The sequence below is a fragment of the Psittacula echo genome (assembly GCF_963264785.1).
Source record: "Psittacula echo genome assembly, chromosome: 16".
NCBI lineage: Eukaryota > Metazoa > Chordata > Aves > Psittaciformes > Psittacidae > Psittacula > Psittacula echo.
The window spans coordinates 922,553-950,182 of record NC_137752.1 but is presented as its reverse complement, the minus strand read 5'-3'; the positions used below and the strand labels follow the sequence as shown (position 1 = coordinate 950,182).

Genomic DNA, 27,630 nt, shown 5'->3' with positions numbered 1-27,630 from the left:
ACAGAAAGCAGAATGCAATGAGCAGTGTCCCCCTGCTCTGCAGCCACAGCCGGGATGGATGGACAGGGAGAGGGGCTGCAGGGACCAGGGGGACAAAAGGCTGCTTTAATAGTCCCTCATCCTCCTCTACAGCCTGACCAAGCACTGCAGTAACTTAGGCAAAATAATATGAGAGGTTTTTGCAGCTATTCTGCAAAGAGGGGAAAAATAACAACACAAAGCTCAGGTTTGTAAAGGGTCAAAAAGAAAGAAAGAAAAGAACGCCTCGAAAAAAAGAAGTCCCCTCCTCCCCACCCCACTAAAGACACGACGTTACCATCAAGTTTCACTTTCCTATTGTAAAGTCACTCTTGATACTTGCAAAATGAGCGTTTTTAAGCTTTTTGGTGAGTGTGCTCTGGGCAGATGCTCTGAGCCCCCCCAGCAGATCAGAAACACATGGGAGGAACAAGGCATCAAACCCGCACGGGTTTGGTGAGCTGCACGACTCCTCGCTCAGATTTCATCCCATTCGAGTGGCTAGTGTCTCTCTGAAGCAGCAGCTGCATGTTTGGTCACCCACAACATCTGGTTCATACATGTACACCCATGCATACAGAAAGTCCTTAGTTATTACCCAGGAACATGGTCCTTTTCCAGAGCACTTCACCTCATGTGATGCACAGTGACGAGGATGCAGCCCCTTACACACCATCTGCACACTTCTCTAAGCTCCCCTTTGAAGCCACAGTGTTTGCATTTGTGTTTTGCACAGCCATGCTGCCTATTTAAACGTGTATTTTCAAGCATGACATCTATAGGTGCAGCTGTTAAGCACTAACTCAAACCAGCTCCTTCACTGGAGGAAAGCATCCAGATTTGGGTACTTTTGAAAGACTGACTTCTTTATGACTTTGTTTCCACTCCTGGCACAAGGCACGCACCCTGCCAAAGCCTGTCACAAGCCCTGATTATTGGGATTTCCAACCCCTGCAGCAGATGCAAAGCCACAAGACCTGCTTGTGGTACCCACCAAGGCTCCAGTTTCAGCCCCAGCCGTGCAGGAAGCCCACACTTGCAGTGGGTGAACACGAGTTCCAAAAGGACCACAGGGCTGGCGAGTGAAGAACCGTGTCCATCGACAAGGAGCAGGCTGCTGTGGCTGTCCTGGCCAGCTGGGGACCATCCACTGACACCCTCCTCTTGAGAACCCATTTCCAGATCTCCTGCAGTGACACCTTCCCAAGAACAGCAAAGGGGCTGGAGCTGGAGCTCTTTGGCTCACTGGGACTGGGTCACCAGAGGTTCTCACAGCTGTGGGATGGAAACCTTGCAATGAGATCTAGCTAGACCATGCTACAACCCAGGCTTGACTGGAAGGAGTAACTGCTTTGCTGGCTTCTTTCTGAGCACTAGCTGGGCAAAGGTGTGCCTGCTATTTCAGGGGAAGAAGGGAAAAAGAGATAAAAAACCTGACTCCAGAGAGCCCTTCCAAAGTGACTCAGTTTTCTTTGGCTGCTCCCAATCTCCCATGGACATGGTAAATGCTCTGACTCTCCTTCCCCTGTCCCGTTTTGACTGAAAAAATAGGAAACCAGTTCTGAGAAGAGCTGGAACGAGAGAAAAGCAGGTTTAGACTCAGCACACAGGGCCAGCTTGGCAGGAGGACGTGGCACCCTTGCACCATCTCCTGGGGAACATGTGAGATGTTAAGGTCAAATCCTGTGTAGGTCCTTTGCAGACCTGATCCCTGCATGCTCCTGGTGTCCTGATCCCTGCATGCTCCTGGTGTGGGATCCACTCGGGCAGAACCAATCCTTGCACTTTGCCAGCAAAAGGAGCTTGAACTGGGTTTATCCCTAACACGGATCCTACCTAGAGGGAAGCATTTGGAGTAGAGCTGTTGTATGCATGAGAGGGAAACACCTTCACCAAAAAAACAACCCAGCCTTCTGGCCACCTCTGTAATTACAACTGCTAGCAGCTAAATACTCATCTCTGTCATGAACACCAGAAACCACATGGAGGGTTATTAAATCTGAAGGTTTAAGCTAACACATGAGGAAGCATTCTCCTCTAATCCATTCATTAGGACAGCAGTGCATTTTTTTGGCTGGTTTCCCCTGAAAGCAAGCCATGTGTGATCCCTGTGCAGCCACAGGTGTGTCCATCCATCCCAATAACTCCTGAACCTCATATAGCTGATTTCAATCACTTCTGACAGAGGAAAAAGGCTCAAGATAATTAAACTCCCATAAATGTCATGGAAACAGACAGCTTAGTAAGAGAAATGCATCGTTCAAGTTCATTGTCTGAGGGAGGCTATGCAGTGAGTTCACATATGGTGAGCTATAGGCATACACAGTAAAAACACATCACTTTGATGTTCCTACTATAAGAAAAGTTAAAGCAACCACAAAACAAATTAGAAGGAATCTAGACTTGACTAATCTCAAGGCATCTCTGAGACTCCCAATTCCCACAGTAACTGGAGAAAGATGAGCTGAAGCACCACAAAATAAGCAGTTCTTGTTGCTGTTCTGCCTATACACAGAAAACACCCTCTTCTCCTCAATTTTCCAGACCCAAGAAGAATGGAGGAGAAACCCAAGTGTGCCCAGGTCTCAGCTGGCCAGCTCCCTGAGGAGCATCATGGACACAGCAGAGCCCAGAGGTTTGGGTGCTACCTGTCATCAGGGGATGGCCACGGCCAGGCTGTCCTTGCCACCCAGGCAACCTCAGATGAGCCTTTACTTAAGAACAGCGGCTTATCCATCTGCCCAACAGACTTGTAATTGCCACTGTCTCACCAGCAAACACACTGGGATCAAACCCCTGGAGTTATTTTTTCCCTCTATGACCACACAGCAGCTTGTCACTCTGTGATTTCTGCTTCAAACTCCTCATTTGGTAACTTGAAATCAGCATTTACATCATACTGCACACAAATTACAGTGCTGATCCCTAAAAATAGAGGCCCCACAATCACCATGTACTCTGCTGTCACTGTTTTTACATCTAACCCGAATACAACTTTTATAGCATGGTCACTGTTAGGCTTTTTTGCCCCTCCCAATTACAAATGCTTCTCCCAGGAATAGTGTAAATCCATAGAATAGCATTGAAAGGAATGCTTTAAAAACTGCCCCAGAACTGCACTGCTGAGCCCCCAGGTAATCGATGCACCCACCATCTGTTCACAATATTGCTACCACCAGCTGAGGGTGACCTCACAGCAACAGAATTCAAACCCAAAGCTATCAGATATAGATCCAGAACTTAAACATGGTTTTCTTTTCTCCTTTCAGTTGTCTGTTCCAAAGAGTTTGCCAAGGAATGAGTGGAGCCCCACAGCAGAAGTTTTTCAAGCAGCTCCTTCCAGTTGTTTTCCAATAGGAGCTGATTTGGCTCAGGCCTATTCACACGGTGCAGTTCTGTTCCCTAATTGAAGCATCAAGTCAGATTACGCTGCTGAGCCCCCGCAAGCAGCAAATCAGACTATCCAAGAAAATCTCTTGACACTCGCTTGGATGTGCTTAAGCAGGACAATTCAGGAGGCACCTGGGAACGGGCTTTGCTGCTGTCACCTCCTCGTGACAGTCAAGGGAAGAAGTTTTCTTGCGAGGATAAAGCTAGGGAACAGCGTGACAAGGTGGTGCTGTCCCTGACAACCATACCAAGTGCCCAGTATGCCAACGGGGCTCAGCCCCCACCAACCAGTGATGCCGGACCGGCTGGGAAGGTACCAGAACAAAGCAGTGCTTGGCTTCAAATCAGCGGTTGCAGTGAAAGGTAATGAAGTGTTTTGCCCTCCTCTGCACACACCCCCTATGTGCTGCTCCTGCAGCCTGCACCCACACCACCACCCTCCAGCACGGTGCTAAGTGGAGCCCTGAGGCCAGGCTGTGGGGACCAGCACAGGTCAGCATTGCCCCATGGGCAGCATCCCACAGAACTCACACGCAGTTCCATTAACAGATAGCCTGCACGCTGTGGGAGGCATTTCCATAAAGGGAGGAGAGCGTCAGCCTGACCTTCCACTGCCCAACATGGAAATTCAAAGGAAGAAAAGCAAACAAAACAACAAACATGAAAGCCCAGCCCAGGCCTCCGAGAAATGAATAGGACAAGATGAATGGATGCCATTGTCTACCATGATCTGCCAGGCCTTGAACCAGCAGTTAATAAAGCTGAGCGGGAGAGGATGGAACAATGAGCAATTTCTGTACACGGAAGAGCACTGCTTTTCTGAAGCATCAGTGTCCTGCGCTCCATAGAACAGCCTCAAAAAAGTGATTTTCTCCATCTTCCTCACTGCATTAATTAGGAATCCCTGGAACAAGCCCAAGTCCCCTTGACCTCCACTGCTCTTTGAGCACCAGGCAGCCCAGTTATCCTGCACCAGTGCCACCACTCTCCAGGTCCCAGTTGTCACCCCATTGCATCAGGGCCCAGTGCCCATGGCCCCATAGCCTGGCTCACATCTGAGGTTCTGCTCTGGGCAGAGCCCTTTTATCCCAGGTCCATTCCTCACATGAAGTGAGGAAATCACAGCGTTTTCCTTGGAGAGGAGATGCAGCCTGGAAGGAGCGTGCAGTCTCCATATAAACCCAAATTAGAGCTCGCAAGGCTGCCAAAAGCTACCCAGCCCTTGCATTCCTTCTTGTGGTCATGCAGACCTCACCACATACTCAATGTCCCTATTTTCTTTACCATTTCATTTAGTGCTGCATTTCCCCCATCCAGCTTCATCTCCTGATGTCACTGCCTTACCAAGAGCTGATTGCACCGTTCCAAGTTTCCTCTCTCCCTCCAAATCAAATAATCCACTAATAACCGAGCTAAAGGGCTGACTTTTTCCCTATAGAAGTTATTTTTCAATGACATATGTGTGAACCAGAAGGGATAGTTTAAAACCAGATTCTCCCTCATTACAAGCTGTGGCACAGCACAGCGCTGCTCTTTTGTGTCTTCCCCCTCCGCGCAGAGCGATGCCGGTTCCTGGCTCCGGTTTCACGTTGATTTATTTCCCTTTCATCTATGGAAAATGAGGAACGAGATCAGCTTCTGCTGGCTGCGCCGCCCACACCAAGCGGGACACGCCAGTGCGTTGTAAGGGGGACTCTCACAGTGGAAAATATGGAGTAAAGTGAAGCTCTTGGCTTAAGTTACACAGTTGAAAACCCGCTGTTGGAGCAGCGCTGAGCCAAAGTGGAGGCAGTTGCTCAGTTTTTACTCAGCCCTGTGTAAACGAGGTCCTAGTGTCTGCCTGGGAGGTGTTGGTTCCAACGAGTCAGGAAGATCTGGGCTTTGTTCCCACTCTGGCTATGGTGGAGGTGGGGGATGCGAAGGGAAAATGATGGTCTAGGAAAGATGGTCGAGAGAGACTTGAGGAGCCTTGGTACAGAAAAGGAGGTGGTGGCAGGAAAGCAATCCAGTGCAAGGTCTCCATCAAACATCCAGCCATAGCCATCTATGATGGCCAAACAACAGACAGCATTTCACAGCTCCATCAGACAATTCACAGCACTGCTACAAGGGCAGGAGGAGCAGCCAGGGAGGCCCCACATTGCTGCTCTGTGGATTCCCCTTCCTCGCTCCCTAAACACTTCCCAAACTCCAGTGTGAAACCCCAGGTGAGCCCTCAGACAGCTCCAAAGCCCACGGCTCCTTTTGGAAAGCCTCAGCCTCCCCAGTCTGGGCTCACTTCCATCACTAAAGAGTGGCTCTTTGCTTCCAGCAGCACTTCAGGGCTTCCTGCTCTCACCCCACAACAGCTGGAGCTCTTCTGAGCACTCAGGTACCTGAAAGCCCCCCAACCCCTTGCTTTTACTCCATAGGTTTTTTCCCTCGTAGCTGAATTCTGCTGGGACCTGAGCTGCCCTTTCCTCTGCCCCATGGACAGGCTTCCCCCCCCGCAACTGCTACAACCCCAAGATCCACCCTGAGGTTTTGTCCTCAGCCCATCTCACCGAGATGGCTCAGGATCAAGGGCTTTGTATGCACAGAGGCTTTTAATCATGACTTGGAATGTTTTCTGCCCCAGGAGGTAACTACAGAACCCAGGTTTTATGGATTAAAGGGAATGGGGGGAAAATGGGCCTGGCTGCCAAAGCTATCTCAGGATAGAGGTGGGATTTCTCGCTTGGCCGTGGGGATTTCTGCTGACACATGCAGAATTTAACTTCACACCAGATTTTGGTTGGGAAAGAATTTTCCTGCCTTTGGCCGGGGACAATCACCAAACCAGGGAGCAAGACGTGCTGGGACCACCCCAGCAGGGAGCTTTCCTGTAGGTTCCTATGGCTGTTTCCCACCATTGCTGCAAATTTGGCCAGCGCTGCTCAGGAAGGAGCTGACATTTGGGCATAACACCTCTTGTTCATACACATTCTCCCTCCTTCTCCAGGAAACTGGACCATCTCCTTTGTCAATGCTCACACACCTCTCACCTCCATGCTCCAAAGTATTTGTGCACTTATATTTCAAAGCTGTGTAGCTGGCTCTTATATCCCTGCAAGACAACCCCTGTGCAGCATCACCCACCTCAAACTCAGCATTCAGACTCATGTTTAACACAACCCCCTATGTAGCTCCCATAACTAAGCTAACCGGGCTCTTTCCCCCCCAGGAAGGGAGCTGGGTCTGTACATCCTATGGCCTGAGGAGCAGGTCTGAAGTTCACCCCAGAAATGCGGTTACCTGAACAGAAATCATTCCGCAGCAGGAACGGATGCAGTGTGAGCGGCATGGGCAGTAGCTCAGCATCACAGCCCAGGTTCTGGAATGCTGAGCAGCAAAGCAGGAAGAGGATAAATATAATTTGCAGATAAATTTGCTTCTGCCGGGCATCGAAGCCTCAGGAAACCCTCGCTGTGTTTGCAGACATTCCCGAGCAGAGAACACTGCACAAAAGTAATATTCACCATGAATTCTCTCATCTCCCCACACATTTCGCTTCAGTGGCCAAAGCACTGTTTGTTCAAGCAGCCTTGACCTCCCGAACCACAGCCAGTATGTGGCTACGTGTGGAGAACAATGAGCCCACGGTTAGAGACTTTTTTCCGTGTTCTTGGAGGGAATAGCAAACACACATACACCAATACACAGACCCCATCCAATATTCTGCACAACGCATTAGGAATACCCTCTTCCAGCTCCCATCCCCAGGGTGATGTATTTATGTGAACATATACATTCGATCCCGCTCGGCTCTGTCAAAGTGAGTAGTACACCTGCACACTGGGGATGTCTGGAGCGGGCCAGGATTTTCCTCTGGGCTCTGGCAAGCAGCCCGGACTGCCTCAAAAATAAAGTGAAATAAAAGAGCAAGGCCTCCCCATGTGTGAGGAACATGTGTTTCATTTGTTCCTGCCTAAGGGACGAGGGAATGGGTTGAACACAAAGTCAACTGGGAGGCTTCTAAGTTAGGATGGTCTTCTCTATGCGGGGTTTACTCTGCCCTCGCTGCAACAAGAGGCTACGTGCATAAAACCCTGGCTTAGAGAGAGGACAGACTTCAAGCCATGTCCTGTAAAACAGGACAAAAGCAGTAAAGACCTAAATTCCAAGGAAGCAAGGACACAAGCGCACCTCACTGCAGAGCTCAGTGCTCATCATCCTCTTCCTGTCCCATCAGTTTGGCTCAGCCAAGCCTATACTTCCTACAACAGCTTGCTGTAACAATGCAAATCAATCAATGTTTTGAGCACAGAGAGGAGTTTTGTTCTATCCACAGATTTCTGTTCCAGAAATTCACTCTTATGCAATAAGGCTGATCCGTGTGTCACCTCCCACATGGAACAACATTCCCAAATTAGCAGGGAAGGGGAAACATGCACTGATTTGGGCCGGTGGCACACTACTGCTCACTGCTTTCAATAACCCTTTCCCATACTGCATAGAGATGCTGCCAATAAAGTTCAGCTGGAAACTTCTCCCCAGCAGCATGAGTATTTGGCTTTTCCCCCATGCTCAAGCTGAGGACAATCATCTTTCCCTAACACGTCCATTTGGTCTGCTCTTCAGTGCCTTCCCAACATGCTCAGGGTCCCCTTGCACTGCCCTTACTGCTCCTGAAGCACTGTCCTGCTGCCTGCAGACATCCATGTCCACAAGGCCACTTTAAACCTTGGCATTGTGTCAGGGGAGAGGAGCTGGTTTCCAGCATTACATCACCCTGTCTGGACTCAGCACTCAGCCCGCTGCACCTCAGAGTTTCCATGGAAGAAACCAAGCCCCCTCCTCCTACTATTCAAGGGGGGGAACAAACTACCAACAAAGCCATCAGCTGCAAGAGTAATGACACCAGAGCTAAGAGCATCAATCATGTGTAACGAGCCTGCCTGGGTTGCTGCCTGCCAGCATTTAACTACAAAGCTCTGCCAGGTGAGTGTCAGGAGCAACCAGACAAAACTCTATCCCTCAAACCCCATAATTCCTGTGGTGATGGAAATGGTTTTGAGGGATAAGCTTCGCCTTCCAGAGACCGCTCAGTTTTCCTTGTTAGCAGTTTTAACTGATTACCCCACTCTGCAGGAGGTATCCCACAGCAGGGAAAGTTGTGCAACAGCCTGCCTGTCCTCTCCATGCTGTGGCCCAGGACAGCAGTGATGGAAAGCCCTGAAGGTATCACTTAGCATCCCTCCCCACTGGCAGTTCTCACCCAGCATCTTTGCTTGTGTCCTCCAAATGGCAAAAGCTCATTCAAACCAATTATCCTGCAGGAGTCTCCCAAAGCAAGGCAACCATCAGGCTCCAAACTGCCTGTTTGAGTCATGGCACATCCCTGCTCTTGTGACCACAGGCAGGGAAGCCAGTACTTCCTCAACCATGTCCTTCACCAGCCATTCAGAGGGTTAATCCTGGATTTTGATGGCTGCTCAGTGCCCCATATCCTCAGCATTCCCCCTGTTTTGTTGACAGAATCATGAGGAGGGATGCCTCAGCAAGAAATCGCTCTGGGTTAGATGCCTTTTCCCATCTGAAGCATTGATTAAAAAGCCCTTATAATGACACTGAAAGGGCTGATGTTTAACTTGGCCATATTAGAAGATAAATGATGCACTGCCTAACTTAAACATCGATAAAGCTCTTTCTGGTCTGTTGAAACAGTAAAGCACATCTCCCCACACACTGCACACCATCAGAGGCCTGAAGGCATTTGATAGCAGCAAGCTGCAATAATTATCCACACATGCCAATGCAGAGTTTCTTTTCCAGTTTATGAAATGGAATTTACCACTGAACCAAAAAAAAACGCCCAAAATCAAAATAGTTAGAAACTATTGAATATGCGTATTTTGTAATCATGACTAATAAGGCTACATCATTACAGGCAACCCTGACCCAACCACAACGCTTGACTGCAGTCCAGATGGCTCAACTGCCAATTACCCAGCAAACCTCAATGAAAACCAAGAGTCTGAGCAAAGTGTATGCAAACAGTCCATCTGATGTTTGAACCCAGGCTCCCACTTGCCGTGCTGGCACCTGACAGTTCGAGGTCAGATGAAACAGCATCAGTCCAGGCTTGAAAAGACACCACCTGAAGCACAGATGAACTTTTACAAGCTGGTTTGCAGTTCTCATTCTGGATGTGGTCCTGCCCCTCCCTCAGAACAGACACTGCTGAAACCAGACGATGTCCCTGGGCACCTGTGTAAGGTGATGCTGCGTGCAAGGCTCTGCCAACTGAAGCTGAATATCACGTTTGGGTTTTGATTAGACTGACTGCACTGCTTGGACTCCGGCACAAACCCCTCACAATTAATTGCAAACCCATCCAGAGTTATAATCTTCAGTAACTGGAGACATTTTCTAGGCAGCATTGCTCTTCTGGAAGAGCCTCATTCTGTGATTTAATCCATATGTCTCAAATGCACCATTTTGCTTAAGAGAATCCCTTTGAAAAAACAAAAGCAGAAGAAATGACGAGAAAACCAGCAACTAAATGGAGAATTATTGGGAGACTGGGGAAAGCTGCAGACATCTTCAATACCGAGCCCTCCTGCTGGCTCAGAACATTGGATTTTCCATCACCTCACACTATGGTATATGCTGGGGGTGTAAAACATCCACTCTTTGCACTCCCTTAAAGTCTCTACAGCAAAAGAGGTGAAATCAGATTTGGCAGGGCCAGGAGGGCCAGCAGCCAGCCCTGAACTGGCTTCTTCCAGCAGGCTGTGAGGCAGGAAGAACACGGAGCATGTATCTGCAGCGCATCTCGATGGAGACATTCACATTAGCAAAGAACCGTAATTATAAAGAAGTGCTTTTTGAAGGCTAACAAAAGCTTGATAAGCAGGAGCTCTGCCTGTTCCTCCAAACAGGAACAGCAGAGAGCTGTGCCAAGGCAAGCTAGGGTCTGGATGGGAATGAGACACGGATTCAGACCTGAGGCTCTTGCAGCACATTTGCCCTCCTGAGCTGAGTTACCACCAATCTGTCTTCTCCTAAAGCCCACTGTGCTGGCAGCATCACTATCACTGCCCTCCTGCAGTAGATAGAGGCTGTTTGATACGCTAACGGCAAACCTGCAAAAGGAAGCTCCTGCATTTCTCCATCCTTAAACATTAAAATAATACTGTTAAGACGCACACATACATACAGGAACCTGTTTTAATTCATACACCTTTTGCTAAGGCAAAAAAGATCCAATTTTTTAACCTCAGAGGAAAGCAACACGGAGAAACTTTAATAAGAGCACTTTCCAGAGCTGGAAATGCTACAGCCAAGAGCATGGGAAGGGAGGGAGGAACCCCTGATGATGGTGAAATGAAATCTGGGACTATCAACCCCAGTGATAATTGGTTTTTAAGTGTAAACAAGGCAGAAGATGAAAAGAGAGTTGGCATTTCAACCTGAGAGCAACACAGCACCTGAACAGCCCCAATGTCTCTGTTGAGAGCACTGTAGCATCTATTCTGCTTTGTCTTGTTGCGCCTTGAAACACTAAGAGCACCTCTGGCACCTTGCCTGGGCTTTCTGGCTCACCTCAGCACAAATCTCTTTCCCTTCAGCCCCGATGTCTTGATTTCACCAGTGGTCTTCAAGCACACAAAGGAGGAGAGAAAATGAAAAGCACCATCGTTTCAGCATCATCCAGATCCCAGCAGCGCAGCGGATCTCACCCCGGGATGAGCTCTGGCATGAGCTGACAGCAAATCCTCTGTCAGCCCCTCACATTCCACTGCACTGGCAGAGCCGCGTCTGCAGGTGTCCTCAACCCCCTCATTCTGCACCTTGTTTGGCAGGATCAGAGGAACACTCCTGGTTTTACAGTACCAACCAGACCAGTGAGACACCGTTGTGGTACCCAGGTGGACAAAGGAGACCAGAGGAGCCAACAGTAAAAGATGTAAACCTTAAAAAGCAATATACACATGCACTGAGCTTTTCCACTTATAGGAAAAACAACTTCATCTACACCAGACACTACTGCAAACCAATGTTATTTCCAGAGGGTCAAGACACCAGGTTCCTTGTGGAACAATCACGCAAAATCTTACACAGATGAACCAAAAATCATTGACATCAGATGTACCCACTTGTTACCAGGGTATTGTCACCAGTTTTACATACCACCACCTTAATGATGCCAACAGTAGCTCTGCCAGCCGGGTGCTGTGCAGTGCTTTTAGCAGCACAGCAGCCTCACACAACAGTCTCTTCCCAACAGATCAGAAAACAAAATGGGATATCAAAGATCAGTTGTGAAGTGCAGGTCCGCAGAACAGTGCTGAGCAGCAGAGCAGAGCTGAGCCACGCACTACTGCAGAATCCAAACTTCTTCCTGTGGGATTACATGCCATGCTTCAAAACACCACCGCAAAGGGGTTAAGTTCGCCTAATCCAGCCCCAGGACAGTACCTTTTACCTGCCACAGACACTGCAGCACTTCCCATGCACAGAGCTCTTCCAGCTGCATGTTATGGGATTTCTGTTCACTGCTGCAAAACAGCCACTGCTGGGACTGAAGCGCAGCTCCAGCGACCTTCCTGCACCAGGGCCTGAACTTTGCTTCAACCCACATCTGCTAAACCAGTACAAGAGCCTCAGCCCAGAGCCAGCTGAGCTGCTTCTCCATCAGACCACCACGGCAAGGGGCAGGTTGGAAAAGCCAACCCAAGGGAGGTGCTGTCCGTGTCGATGTTCAAATGGATAAAGCTGCCCACTGTTATGGCTAAGCACAAACTGGGCCAGACTTCGGGTAGGGGTGCGAGAGAGATGGTATCGGAGCCAGACTGCTTGCCCTGAGAGAAGGAGGAAGGCACAGGGAGGTAAGTGCTGTCCCCTGAACCCAGCAACAAGTTACACACGGAGCAGAGAAGCTCCTTGGCATGGGCATCTTCCAAGGATGCTCTCAAATTAAAGCCCACGAAGCACCCAAATAGCCCACAGCCAGGTTTCATAGGTACAATGTGCAGCAGAGGTGTACGTGTAACAGCCAAGTAAACCTTGAATAGGGCAAAGCTTTGGTCTGACGGTGGCTCAGCTCACTCAGCTCTTGCCCCAGCACAGGCTCCCAGGGATTCATCAGTCCAAGCAAAGGCTGATGGGGCAGCCCTGGGATCAATACACAGCTGCCACAGAAGGACTCACACTTCAGCTTGTTATCTCCACAAGAACTGGTGCGATCCTGCACAGAAAAGTGAGTCCTGCAGGATATGGAGCAGGCAGCTCCTGCTGATCCTACAGGCCTGGAGTGGGCAGCTCCTGCAGGGCATCACTGCGGAGTGGGGCCGCATCACCAGGATGGCTTGGAAAATCTCCCTGGGTTTCAGGCAGAGGATGCTTTGCTTTCTGGACAAGGGATTTTCCCAGACTTCATTCTCTCTGTTCCCACATCACGAGACCGTGCTACCCAAAGCACACCCAAAGAAACAGTTAAAGCCTCTAAAACCAAGATCATTCACATCTGACTTCCTCCCAGTGCTGCTGTAGCCACAGGAGCACTGCTTACTGCAGCCTGCAAGCAGAGAGAAAGTGTTTATCCTGCACCATGGGCTGTTTCTTTCCTCTTTCACTCTCGCTGCAGAAAGCCCTTTGCAGTCTCACAACAGCATCCCCTCAGTCACAGCTTGAAGCCACCGCCACTTCCCAACCCCGGTGTGAGCCTGTCCTGACATTTGTAACCTTCTGTTTTGAACAACAGCTCAGCACAAAACTCCACTTGTGTAACCTGGCCTCCAGGCTGGGCCCCCTCTCAAACCTCCGCAGCCATACAGAGACCCACACAGCCCCAGCCGAGGGCCTGGCAACGGGAGGAAGTCGTTTTTCCACTGCAAGAATGCTGTGCTGGAGAAGTACTCGGGAACTCCTCTCACCTTCCCCACTGGGCTCCTGCTGCAGCAGGGTACGAGTCAGGATGTCCCCATCTGGGTGCTCAATGGGCAAACACAGCAGAGCTGCTCCTCCTGCAGCCCCAGCTGGACCTGGAGCTTGAGGAGTCACAGCTTCCAAACCAACATGTGTTTTGGGGTTATCGGATTTCAGTCCTGACCAGGAGGAGATGAATGCCCACGACTTACAGCCTGGCCCAGTGCTGCCTTCCGCCCCACTCCCAGCAAACTGGGCTATGCTAACTTGCAGCAAAAGGGACAAACAGAAGAACTAGCCAAATCCATGGGTGCAGAAGGCCCTGGGGAACATCACGTTAGCTGAGGTTTGCAGAGCAGTTACCACCAGCACAAGCAGCAGCCTCATTTCATCACTCTGCACTCAGTCCAGAAATTATCAGCTTTCCAGGAATACATCATTGGACAGTGAACACCCATTTCCCATTGTTCCGAGCCATGATTTTCCCTACAGTTTCTGCTTCGGCTTGCAGAAAGAAAGGAGGGACCAAAGGAAATTAAGTTGCTGAGTTATGAAGGAAATTAGGTTATAGTCCACTGCCTTCGTGGGACCTATTCATTACCTCCAGTTTAAAGCTGCTGCTGTCTTGATTAGTGTGTGGATGCATGAAAACCCTTTTTGTCTGGCGAGAGTGACAAAAGAAGAAGGGACAGATTCCAGGACTAGAGAGGGAGGTTATACGCCTGCTGTGTAGTATCAGAACATTTGCTACAAGGCAGAGAAAATACTTGCTAATTGTCCAGTTCTCAGTGGCCAGCCCCATGGGAAGCGCTGATGGGTGCTGGAAGAGCACTGACACCCATCACTGTGCCTTCCCTGGCCTGGCAGAGGAATCAGCAGCCCAAAATCCAGGTAAGCTCTAAAACCCACCTGGGAACATCCCAAACCTCAGGGGCGCTCCACTTAAAACACAGCATCCAGTGCAACCGCTGACGTTTTTGGCAGAAGGTCCAACCTTTGCAACAGACACTCCGCTGCCCATTAAACCCAGCCTTACTTCCCGTTTTAATTGTTAACCTTCCCAGGGAATATCTATTAATTTGATACAATTTAGAGCTTCAGCTCTAACTCTGTAACTGGGATTTTGGCAGCAACCTTCAGTCCATGCGTTCTTGCTCTGTTTACAGCAGACCAGCTCCCAGATGTTGGCAATGTTAAATAGACTGGAACTTTCCTCCTGAGTGGCAGCAAAATGCAGACAAGAGCTGGCTTGGCTTCAGCTCCAATTATCCAGTGCTAGAAGATGCGCCCCATCCCTTTGCTGGGTTGGGGAGGCCCAGGAGATACAGCTCTTCCTCCACATAAATGCAATAAAACTAAGGAGATAGAGATCAATAGGTCTTAGTTTACACTCCAGTGCACTGGCACTGATTTCAGGGAAGAAATCCTAGCTTGCAAGAAAGATCAGAGACAAGATTCTCATACACATGAAAGGCTCACAAGTGCAGCAGAGCACTGAAGTCGAGATTGCTGGTGAAATGCATATATTAAACTGGTTGCTGAACTATGGGAAGAACTTCTGCCATATGTACCTTGGCTATAAACAATCCTCTATCTCTTTGCTTAAATGAGAGGAGCTCATGGTTAACATTCCACCCATCACGATGCTGGTTTGATTTTTAAAGGCAGTTGCTGTGTGGGAGGTGACAGGGCTGCCAGGCAAGCTGGCGAGGAGAGACCCCTTATGTCACGGTGCAAGAAACCAAGAACTGATGGACAACGCATGTGAAAAGAGCAAGCTCCTACTGCCTCGGAGTGAACTGTGACTTGCAAAGAAGCTGCTTTCCCCAGCCTCTATTTACCACCCCTGCAGCTCTACCTAAATCCTAACTGGGATGAAGGAAAACTTTCCCATGCTAACTGAGCTGAAGAGCCTCAGATACACAAAATCCCAGTGCAGGGGCTAGTCTGAACCCCAGCAAGAGCATGAAGAGCAGAGGCACTCACTGCAGCTGAACATCTGGCCCACTGTTTGCATCATTACTACAGAAAGAACTTCCCTAGTTGAAACAAAAGCTTACAAAGATATAAATGACACACAACAGTGTTCCATAAAGCAAAAACACAATGCAAGTTCCAAAACTGAGCTGCAAATACCCCATCAACCAGACTCCAGCTCATCACCTCTGTCAAACATCTCCAGAGCCGTCCATTGGCATGACTTACCTCAAAGACTTCCTCATCCAATATCCTTGTTCCAAATACGATGATGCCATTGACGTCAATGATGGGATGGTCACTTCGGTCCAAGAACTTGGTTATCTTCTTTTTACAGTCCAAAATCAAGGTGACATTTTTCTTCTGCACACTGATAGCTACTCTGTGCCACCTAGAAGAACAGCCCCCAGATGTGTTAAACAGAGCCCTGGGCTTTCAAGAACAAGCTAACAATTGTATAACAATGACGCTTTCACAAACTGGTCTGCAAATCTTCATGCCAGCCACCATCTGCAAGCACATGAAAACCATCCTGGGGAGACTCTGAAGATATCACTTGAAATAGAGGCTGATTGACAGATGATGCCATTCACTTCTCATCCCTCCAGAACATGTAGGAGCACACCAGTTCTGGCTTCAAAAAGAAGCAGAAGGGAAAAGCCCACCAATAACTCCCTGGCTATTCCTCTTTTCCACCCTCCTCATGTCCTGCAAAAGACTCAGTTGGATTTTCCAAGACAAACTGATTTCTTCAGGCTCTTTGCAACAGAAGTCACTGTTCCTGCTCCCATAAGTGCCAGACAGTTTGCACCGAGTGGTGTTTCTCACCTTACAGATGCAGTATTCATTCACCAAAGGACACTTGGCAATAGTCAAAGGTGCATATATACATTTAAACATACATGACTTCTAGTGTACACAACGTTCAACATGCTGGTATTCATATAAACAATGTACTTTTTCCTTTGTGCACAAAGTTTCACTTACTTGCCATCTGCTAGGTTAATGCCTCTAAAGAGAGGATAGTCTTCTGGTCCTGGCTTTCCTGTATGGTCTTCATACAGGAATACAGGAGATCTACCCAACTCCACACCAATTTGCTGGATCCCTTGCTCATTGTAAATTGAGATCAAGAAGGACTGACCTCCTTTCTTCGCTTTTACAGTGGTTAGAATGGAGAAGTCCTCTGGGAATGGGGAAGCTGGAGTGGAAAAGCAAAGAGGTTAGTCAGGTTTCTTTGAAGATTAAACCCTACAGAAGCAGTCCTGTTGCCTAATAACCCCTGGGGACACCTCTCCAGATGTGTGCAGACCAGCAGCCCGAAAAATATGGGGCAGCACCTCAGTTGCCAGGTGAAGATCAGGCTTTCCCCCAAAGCCTGTTGGGATAAAGGATTGGGATGGGCTGTACCCCAAAGTAGATTGCACCAGCAAGACCAGTGTAGAGCAGAGTCCCCCAAGGGCTACCTGCTCTAACGGCACATTAAAAAGCCAAGCATAGAATTGAGCATCTCTGAGCATCATTCATTTATGATCAGAAAGGCATTTTTCAGCCCCTGTTGCAACCTGCCACAGAGCCAAAAGCCACCCTATGTTTGAACTTGCAAGCAAAGGATGGCAAGGGATCTGCTGGTTTGGGATGAGATCACAGTGCTGGGGAAACAGGGACTCTAAAAACCCTGCTGTTTTCAATCTGTGCTATTTGCACCTAACCCTTTCTTAGCATGCTCTAGAGCTTTTTAAGAGACAAGGCAAAAACTGTTTCACGTATCATGAGGTCCCCAAATTAACTAAAGATGTCAGAGGGACAGAGGAAATGAAGCAGCTGGGTGCCAGCTCAGCACACACAACATTGAAGGGGTTTATTTAAGGGAATAGGGAAGTTGCATCAGGTTGTGTCTGCTCCACATGAGAACAGTGTCTGTGGCTTCGGCTTTCAGGACTGGTGCAGACAGAAAGATCTGCAAACAGAAAAAAACCTGGCAGTAAGTAGGGGACACTGATTTGTCTGCATGTTAGAAAGCATTCAACATTTCCTAGCTCTTTCTGCGCTCAGGAGAGCCACCCTGTCTGATCTCAGGCAATTCCTGTCTGTAGTTTTGCAAGGTTTGGAAGCTTAAAGTCTGCAGTAAGCACTGTCAGCAGAGAGCAGATGCTCTGCACGGGAGGAAGGGTCAGTCCCCTGAAACACTAGACAAGTGCGTGTCAACTTTCAAGTCACAGATCACACCCTGGCCTGGACACAACTCCTCTACTTGGGATTTCTCTGTCACTCAGACTGGGAAGATGAGCCCAAGCTGAACATCCTGGATGCACATCCCAAACAGGACATCTTAAAAACACCAGAAGGAGTAGTAAAGGGGATTTCTTGCTCAAATGATCACTGAAGAGGAGACCTACAGGGCATAGCCTGCTCAGATGCTGCATTTCAGGGGACCTTTCCTTTAAGGTCCAGGCTTTCGGAGACAAGGGTTGCATTGTATCCCTGGGTATCTGCTTGAGAAATCTTAAACCCTGGCAGGGTAAAGTGGGGCAGCGGAGCCGCAGACACCGTGGTGTGTGCTGGGACCAGCGACGTGTGGCAGCCAGCAGCAAGCAGGGACGGGAACACCACAACCCATCAGCTCTAAGCTGCAGACACGTAGCCATGTAAAGCACAAGAACTGTCGAGCTCCATGCCCATAAGCTTCAAATAGATTTCCTGCACCCCTGCAGGCTGTTTTTAGGTAGTACCCCAGGGCTGCATAAGGGATTTTGACCCAGGGAGGGGACCACGACCATGGGAGCGTTGACCACAGCAAAACCAGCAAGTTCAAACACATGAGCTTAACCTCTCCTCTTCTGCCTGGGACTTGCTTTAACTCCTATGAACAGTGCTCTAAATGCATCTGCCTGCCTAGCACAGGGAGCGGGAGGCAGGAGCAGGCTGGGCTGCATCAAACCCAGCACTGCTACAAACAGCTTGTGCAAACAGAGGACACAGAGGGGAAGAGCTGAGGATACCTACAGAGACACACACTGTTTGCACCAAGTTAATATCCCTCACCTTAGTTAAACATTTGGGAAGAAGCATAAGGCAGTGTTCTGAATAGAAGACTCACAGTCAGTAATTAAATGCCATGATTATAGCCTGATTTCCCCCTAGGACACAGACCTAGATGTTTGGCAAATGCAGGCATCCTATTATCCTGCCTCCCATAGGAACCACTGAGCTTTATCTGCCTCCTGCTGTACACAAATCCTCCTGTAGAGCTGAATCAAGACCATACGCCTTCCTGGTTCCAATTACAGGCTACAGTTTTGGGCCTTTTATGTAAAATAGTTCATGTCCAAAATGTCATTAGGAAGCCACAACGGTACCTTCGGCCTGGACAAGCTGCCAACTCATTAAAAAGCTGCTTTTAATTTTTTTTCATTATTAAGATGTCTCCATGGTGATGCGAGTTTTTCAACCCAAATAACCATAATGGATGAATTATAGCTGACATTACTCTGTACTGCTCTGCTGTCCTGGCAAAACAACAATGGCTTCACTGTCACAGCTAGAAGTGACCCAGGCTATTGAATGATGCACACAGCCACACCGGCAGCAATACTGATAAATGCATCATAATAAATATACGAAGCACTAATAAGTACTAATAAATACAGAGTAATAAATACAAGAGGATTTGGGTCAATTGATAAAGACAACGGAGACAACCCCTCAACACCGGGTCTGGGATTAAGCCCTTATCTTCAATTAATTTCTTCAAATGAGCTCATGCTGAGAGATGCTGCACATCCATCCCATCACTCAACAGCACTGCTCCCACGCTGAATTTAGCGCAGCATCACCTTCTTACCCCATGGCCAAGTCCTTTCACATTCACCACATGCAACCGCCTGCAAAGGCAGCGAAGGGTTAAGATCCCAGTTCTGCAGATGGAGACCTGGGAAGTGCTGAGGAGGTCCAGGGTGGGTACAGACCCCTCCACCCCACACAGCTCCTGCACAGCACATCAATGCTGTGGGCTTCACTTGAGTACATTGCACCCCTGGTATGTCCCAGTATGCAACCCAGCAGAGCCAGGCTGAGCTGCTGCTATCCCAAGCATCAGGACCAGGAACTAAAGGCTTCTGTACTAGCTCATGTTCTTCAGGATAGGGACAGACAGGACTGTGTTAACCCAGACCCTGCAGGTGTAGCCAAACACAGCCTGAAATAACGAGCCCTGCTGCTGAGCTGGGAAGGAAGAAAAGCTCTGGCTGCTGAATAGCAAAAAGTCAGCAAAAGCAATGAGCTGAGCCAGTTCCCAATGCAAACACAAAGCAGATCTGTTGTGGAGATGGTGTCATTCCCAGAGTCACTCTTCAAAGGGAAACAGCTCTTCAAGGGTGCCACCAACTTCTGGCCTTCTTCATCTGAGCAGACTCAGCTTCAGAATGACTTGTTTTCCTCAGAGAGGACTGCTCGAGCTATTATAGAAAGGTTTGAGCTCTTAAACATACACCTATGCAGACACCCACAGGAAGTGTGGAGAATACTGAGTTTGCTTGAAGAATGCAAATGACATTTTGCTGTTTGCCACTGAAAGCTTTGCCTTTCTTGCCTCTGCTTTTGCTGGGAAGCAGAACTTGAGGGAGTGGGGACAAAGAGCATCGCAGCAGGATTTCTCACTCTTGTGAGTCTGTAGAAACAGATAAACTTTTACATGTATCTTGCTTTGCTGGCTGTGGCAGCTGAACGCAAAGCCCATCAAATTGCCATCTTAGAAAAGCACCAGCTTCTAATGAGCACAAAACATCACGTGCAGTGTACATTTGCCTCGGGTACTCTATAACCCGCCTGTTAATAGGAAATCACTAACCCCACATTCCCCTGGTACGCTGCATTGCAATTACTTTATCATCTTTATCTCCTCTCTCATTCATCTGGTGGTATGAGCTGAAGTCACATCTAGCTATGGAGATGCACTGAGAAAACATCTGTTCATCTGATGGAAAACACTGGGGGTTCTTCACTCTTCCCATTTCCTTAGCAAAGAGCAGAGAAGACTCCATGACTTTGGAAGCCTCCAGAAAGGGACAAAGCTGCTTCCATCACCCCATGGTTGTCCAGATGATTAAATGACTGCAAAGTTGCCTGATGACACAAGGAAACACCATCCAGATCTTCTCACCCAAGGAAGACAGCAGACGCAGAGCCAAGAACTCAATGAGGACATGTAAGTAAGGTGGGACAACCGTAAGAAAATCTCCTACAATGCCGAGTTCTCTCCTGTTACCGTGCCTCAGTTCTGCATGTTGCCTTGTTCTGTTAATCTCTGTCATAACTGGTGCCATCCAGTCTCCTTACTACATCAACCAGAATACTCCATCCTTGTCTTTATTTCCTGGGATCACTACTGTTTGCTAGAGGTGATCAGGCAAGATTTCACAGTGGCCACGACAACTACTGGAAAGCTCTCAGATCCACTACAGTTGTATATTCCAAAGTGGAACCACTTTCTTGAAGCACTTCTGAAGCAGATGATGCCAGTTAGGCCAAAACTTTAAGCCCTTTCAGATACATGGAAAGAGAGTACATCAAACTGATTAGACACGCACTGGTCAGGTTGAGCTGATCTTGCCTTGGGACAGACAGATGAATGCAGGGGCCACTGCAGGGCTCCTGAATGAATGTTCATCCCTGGGATGAATATTCCTCTGGGACATGAAGGCACAACCTGGCTGAGGGGTGCAGTTGAGCACATGATGGTATTATCTATAGTCAGAAAGGACTGTCCTGCACCGGGCAGCAATAAAGACAAATCCAGGGTCTGTTCTGCACTTCTGCAGATACTGAAACAGGGCTTTAAGCAAAGCCAAGCAGCTCCTTTGCTAAGGGTTAACCGTGCCATGGAGGGTTACCAGCCCACAGCACAGGCACAGATGCTCTCATCCCATACGCGAGACACAGGGTATGCTCCTGCTCACCACAGGTTAAACATAATTCACCTGCTTATTGTCACAGCAGGATAATAATGAAGTCTGAAAACAACCTTAATGATAACAGATGCAATGAAGGAAATACAGGGCTGGAGGATGCCAGCGCAACAGCGGTCCAGCCTCAGAGTGCTCACTCAGGCCACTGACAGGCTGGCTCTAATAGATACAGCATGTTCATTAAAAGTGGTGGCACACACATTGCCGGGGATCTAGCTAATGCATTTTTATCATTAATTCTCTCACAAACGCCAAAGGAGGATGTGTGTGTGTGTCTGCTTTGCTTAAGTCACCGCTGCTTCACAGAGCAGTTACATCCAGCATCTTTCTGCCTCATTGCTAAACCTTCCTCAGCAAAGGCACTTTCCTCAAACCTAACAAAGTCCTACAAACCATGCCTACCCCCAGCATCCCTGCACTCCTCCATGTAAAACAGGGATGCAGCAGTGGTCCTCATGGTACCTGTATGGTACATGTTCAAGGCTGAAGCTCTTGGGCAGTGAGTAGTTTGGGTCTATAATGTGTCCAGTCTTTTTACAAGCACATTTTACTCTGCAGCAGTGATTGGCCATTGGGCTGAAAAATTAAACCCCGGTGCATCCTCAGTGACAAATGAAACAGCAGCAGCAGCCCACACACTCTTCAATGGCTTTGTGAACTTCTGCATTTAGTGGCTTTCCCTAAGGAACCTCCCATTCCTTCAAACTTCTTTCCTTGGGACATCTGTTCTCGTGGGGCAGTCTATTTTTTACATGGTGATTATTTATGCTGTGAGAGACACCACAGCCACAGAGTAAGACCCCACTGTGCTTGGCACGCCACAAACACGATGCAGTTTGCGTTCCTTTGCATCTTCCAAGTCTCTCTCCCCAGCTGGACATCACTGTGATAATGAGACAGTAGAAACTGTCTAGCATGGGAAGAACAGATGTAGGCACTGGCCACATCTGCTGTGAAGCCCATCACCATGTGCAAGTGCAATGATAAAAGAACCACTTACTGGGATGTTATTTGATGGCTGAATGTTTGCAGCCCCCTGAAACAGTGGAATCACTCCCTGCCAAGGGATTATCCAAGCACACTTGGAAAGTGAAGGAATCGTGCAGTGCCCTACATGTGCCGGCAGAATCTGAGAAAAGCATCAGATATTTCCATATGACAGATAAAAAGCCGTGGACTCACCAGGATACAGCTGCTTTGTCGGTGCACTAAGCTGAGCATCTTTTGTTACTCTGTAAGCAACATCTGCTTCTTTTGAAGATCTTCTGCTTGTGCAAAACCCTGTTGTTTTTGTTATACCATCAGGTAAATTATGAAAATCTAATACCTTCAAGAGGTCTGCAGGTTCAGCTGTAAAAAGAAAAGGAGAAAACAAGAATTAGCAGGCAACAAGAGCGGCGCTTGTTCAGATCCAAATCACTATTAGTCAGCATCACACCAATCAGTCATCCCAGTTCTAAAAACAGATGAAATATGTTTCCAATACATCTGCAAAAACATTGCTAATACCAGCTTCAAAGCCAGGACACTGTGCTGCTGGTCAGAGACGCTAATTCAGTGCAGAGAGGAACAGCTGTCTGCATGAGGGCAGAAGGCAGAGCACACTGTCAGCTACAGAAGTTAGATTTGCTGGATGTCTTCACTCAATCTCCATCATTCAAGTACATCCTGGGGATTAAGCATTAGACAGGAAATTCATGATCTGAGAGAAAGGCTTTAAGTCAGAAGTTGCCCTCATGCTGATGCAAACATTCCCATTCCTTTTCCTTAAGTTGGTTGATCCAGAAAGCTGTTCTGAAGCAAACACCTGAGCCAGCTTCCCTGGAGGGTTACACACACCACACACAACCTCCACTCACCAGTTCACACTAGCTGTGGTAACAGGTCAACCACAAGCCATGCCTCAGGGTATGTTATGGCAGAGCAGGATGCCAGCGTGGTGCTTTGATGCTGATGGTTGGTCCTGCTGCCCATAGGCTCACCCACAGCCTCGCAGCATTTGAGCACAGCATCTAACCCTGCCCGGGGTGAGACAAGGCAACACGAGGCAGGGATGCAGCTCATAGAATGATCACAAATAGCCCAACTGCATTCAGAGAGGTGTGTGGCACTACTGCTGCTGCAAAAAGGACACATCTCCCAGTGCAGGAAAGACAGGGAGGATTTGCAAGGGATGTGCCATATGCAACTGGCTTCATCCGTGGGGAAGGGCTACAGCATAGCCATCAGCGCTGAACACAAACACCGCAGGCAATGGAAAGAAAGAGCATGAACAGATCTTTTACAATATGAAAAGTTCTGGTTACCAAGAAGATCAGCCTAATATTTGCATGGAAAATCCGTGCACATTGTTCGGCAGTGTTTAAAAGTTTCCACAATCCTGAGAAGCTGGGCTCTCAATGAGAGATTACAAACATATGGCAGATCCAAGCCAATGCTGCAGATAAACCAGCTGAGAGCCTGGCCTGAGCAGCACACAGCTGCGCTGCTTCCTCATCTCTCATTCCTGTTAGTATACAGATGACACACATTCGTCTGAGCTGTCCTTGACACTTGGATCTTCCCACTGCCTTCAATCATGTTTCATTTCACACAGAAATATCTGCATTCATAGAGCCCAAGCTGCATTTAAACAACTAAAATTACAACCAAACTCCAGCTTTGCTTCCAGCTACCTCCCTGTGCTCCAAGAGATTCAAATGAGCCAGCTCCTAAGCTGCCTCCAACATGGATTTAGGGAGGAGAGGGGAAAAAGGCAAAGGCAAGGGGGAGGGGATGTGAATTCCAGACTCCTGACATCAGCCGGGTCCCCACGCAGGGTGCAGGGGTTTGGGCCTCGCTCACAGCACTGCACATAAACCACCCTGCAGAGCGTGGCCATGCTGGGGCCGGGGCTGGGCAGGAACAGAAACGTCTGCAGAGGAACCCATTGTCCAAAAGCTTGGCTGTTGTTGGGACAGAACCTGTGTGAGCATCATCTCCTGTGGCAAAGGGGCCCCGGCAGCCAGCAGAGCCAGCCATGGGCATCTCATAGGGGAGGAGTGTAGAGTGCTGGATGAGTTAGGTGCTGCTCGTTATCATGATCATCTTATAGCTAAAATTGTGCCATGCACTGACAGGAACGTCGACATGAAAACAAAAGATTTCAGCAGCTCTATACATGAACAGAACGTTTGCCAAAAGCTCCCACAGAGGTCAGAGCATGGCGATGGGCATTCAGTGAAGCTGGACCTGCTGCAAACAGCTAGAAGGCTCAGCACTTCATGCCCTGCTTAGGGCCCTTTGAGCAACACCACCCTCATTACGAGAACCTTGGTGCAGCACTTGTGTAAGGGATGATTCAAACACAAGCCGAGAGCCCCCAAACACAACATGCAATTAATTCATTTTACAGGAAGATCCTCTATACCTCCGTAAGGATGATGGATTAGGTCAAAGCAAGATATTGAAGTAGAACAGTCTGGGTATTGCACAAACTACAAACCCCACAGTACTGGCAGGAGAGGAAAGAACGTCTGCTCAGATGTACACGAATGTCTCATCTCTGCTTGCTCTTGGAAATCAAAGAGGATGCAAGGAGGCAGCTGAAGCCCTACAGAGCACTCACGTTGCTCTTCATCACTAAGAAATCAGCTTGAGTAGGACTTAAACAGCATGAAAGTCTCCAGCTCCTTCCAGAAAGATGAGCTTCACACAGCAGCAGCTCCAATTCCTGCCCAGCTGATCGGTTTATTTATTTCCCTGGACTTTTCAGCCAAATCTAAACTCAGCAAGCTCCTGTTAGGAGCTCCGACAGCATCATGCACATTGGACAGAAACCAGACTGACCAAAACCAGGTCCTACAGGGTATTCCTTGCAAGCTTGCACTGAGCTTGGCCTTCATCCGAGGACTGAATTAGCTGTTGCTTTATGAAAGCTTTTTTCTTTACTTGCTCTCCATGAATGACATTACTATGCAGCCTTACACAGGATCCTTCTTTCACTTGAGATGCGCAGGGCTTCCCAAAGAGACCAACTCCTGCTGAGCCAGAGGAGGGTGGTAACAGACCCAGTACACAGAGGCAAACCCTAAATAGCCAAATAGCTAAAGTGAGGCCAGAGGCTGCCCCAAAAGCCTGCAGCCAGCAGTGTGGAGAGCCCTGGAACAAGACTGAGCCTTACTTCCCACTTTACATCTGGAAACCTGCCCAAACTCTTCAGGGCTCCACCACATTCATTTGGTTGCTCGGGAAAAGCTTTGCCTGGACATCCCCACAGGTCAAAGCCAACCCTTCAATTACATTTGCAGGAAGAAAAGCAAGGGATGCTTTCCCACACCATGCGCAACCTGCTCCTTCCTCTGTGGGCCTGGACCACGCACCCACCAGTCAACCCACACCCAACCTGGTGTCCTTGCTGTGATAAAAGCTGTACCTGCAGTGGTTTGCATACTTCAAGTGAGGCAGCACCTGCATCCTCCTCTCCACAGACCCCTTGTCTGGTGGAGCCATAGAGGATGCTGCACACTTGGTGCATTGCTGAAAACAGACTTGCTTTTCCAACTACCTTTCGTAAATGGGCAGGAGGCCCTCAAAGATCTCAATGGATCAGAAGCTGAACAGGTTTTAGCAGAGCAGTTTAATAAACTGAAATTACACACGTCCCACTAGCAAGCTTTCAGCATCTTCACTGAACACATCCCCAGAAACATCCCCTTTCTTCAACTTTTTGCCTTACAATACCCTTCAAAATGGAAACAAAATTCTCATCAGCATCCCGAGACACATTTCTGGTGCACAGCTGACCTGTCCTTGTAGTAATACAACCACCAAGACATGTGTGTGTCTAAAGAAGAGGTCACCAAACTTAGCAGTGGAGAGCCATTCTTCTATATTTGGTTTCATAACAGCTAAAGGGCATCCAAAGACCTTCAGGACTTAATGACACAGCACTTGGTCATCCTATGGTTTATGTGCAATTATTGCTAAGTATTTGAGGTCACAAGGTGAGGAATGAATAAGCATTTATGTTCCCAGCTCATTCCAGGTGCCCTCTGCAGCTTTTCTCATCATTTAATACAGAACCCACCAGTCTGGTATTTATATCCAAGTGTCACATCATCAGTGATGCAGGTTTACTGGGAGCAAAGCCTCCCTATATGAACAAACAACATAAAACAAACTCTCCATCTTATCCTGCAGCAAGTAACTACAGTAGATAAAGTGAATAAGGATTATTTCAAGAGCAGCATCTCCTTGAAAAGTACTTTAAATCCCACAGAAAAGTAGGGAAAAAAATCATTTTCCCAGGCAAAGCAAAGCAATCCACTGCAGCCGATCTGCCCACAATTAACCAACTGCTTAAATCTCCTTCTTTCTCCTTGGTCTGTCTTTAAACCAGAATATCACCAGCATTTGCATTGTGAGGAGATTTCAAGAGGTATAATACGGCACTTTGCATACACCCAGATGACAAGGATGAAGTTATTGCCATGTTTCCCCCCATTAATATCAATATACCCTGTGCAAACAACATTAGGCACCGCACCACCCTGTCTCACTGCATTACCTTCTCCAGCAGGAAAGGAGGATGCTACAGAGCCGCCTGAATGCACAGCAAAACCCCATTCCCGGGAACAGAAGTTTATTCTTAGCACTGAATAAACACTCAAGCGTGTCCTCTGGAGGCCCACACTCAGACCTGCAGCAAGCAGGGTACAGCGTGCAGAGGAAAGGATGCCCTTCCACTCTGTTCAGGGCTTCTCACTCTCCAGAGGTTGACATAGATATCATGGCTTATCCTAGGAATTAAACACCAAGGGGTAAAGGCTCCTGTGCTGAGATCCATAGCAGACAGCCAAGCGCAGATGAGAACTGGAAGCTGCTTCACTTAGCAATGGATTTATACAGAGCCTGGAGTCTCCAGGTCCTGCCTGTGGGATTTCAATGATTTCGACTCTTCTCTAAACAACTTCCACCACTGCTGACCTCGCGGCAGCCCTTGGATAACTGATGAAAACAAGGTGGCAGAGGCTAAGACAAAATACAGACTAAGAAATAAGGATGTAAAGCTCCAGTTGCCATTGTTCAAGCATCCTTTGGGGGGACTTAATACAGCCCCTTAAATTCTTCAGCATCCCAGCAGCCCAATAAAATGAAATTATATATTTGGACAAAGAGGAAAGGCATTTTAAGGAGGAAAATTGATGAATCTGAAGTGCAGGATTGAAGATATAAAAGTTTGTTCCCTAGGAAGGAGCATAATACAGCAAAAAAGGCCAGCTACAAAGGAGGTCAGGCACTCATCTGGTGCACATCAGCTCCTTCCAATAGCTGCAACAGAGCTGCGGCAATTCACACTGCTCTAGATAGCTGAATATTTCACCAGTGACTCATGTCATCCCCTTAT

The 27,630-nt window shown here is 48.2% G+C and overlaps 1 protein-coding gene across 2 annotated transcripts in view; it reads right to left on the bottom strand.

The window, feature by feature from the left end:
* COL5A1 (collagen type V alpha 1 chain) overlaps positions 1–27,630 on the bottom strand; it is a gene marked incomplete at its 5' end in the record, with an annotated part of 131,377 nt that overhangs the window by 81,878 nt on the left and 21,869 nt on the right. For both annotated transcript variants that reach the window (XM_080630674.1, XM_080630675.1), the window contains 3 exons: positions 15,505–15,667; positions 16,264–16,477; positions 22,425–22,592. In XM_080630674.1, the coding sequence (XP_080486800.1) occupies positions 15,505–15,667; positions 16,264–16,477; positions 22,425–22,592 (545 nt within the window). The remainder of the gene's footprint in view (positions 1–15,504; positions 15,668–16,263; positions 16,478–22,424; positions 22,593–27,630) is intronic.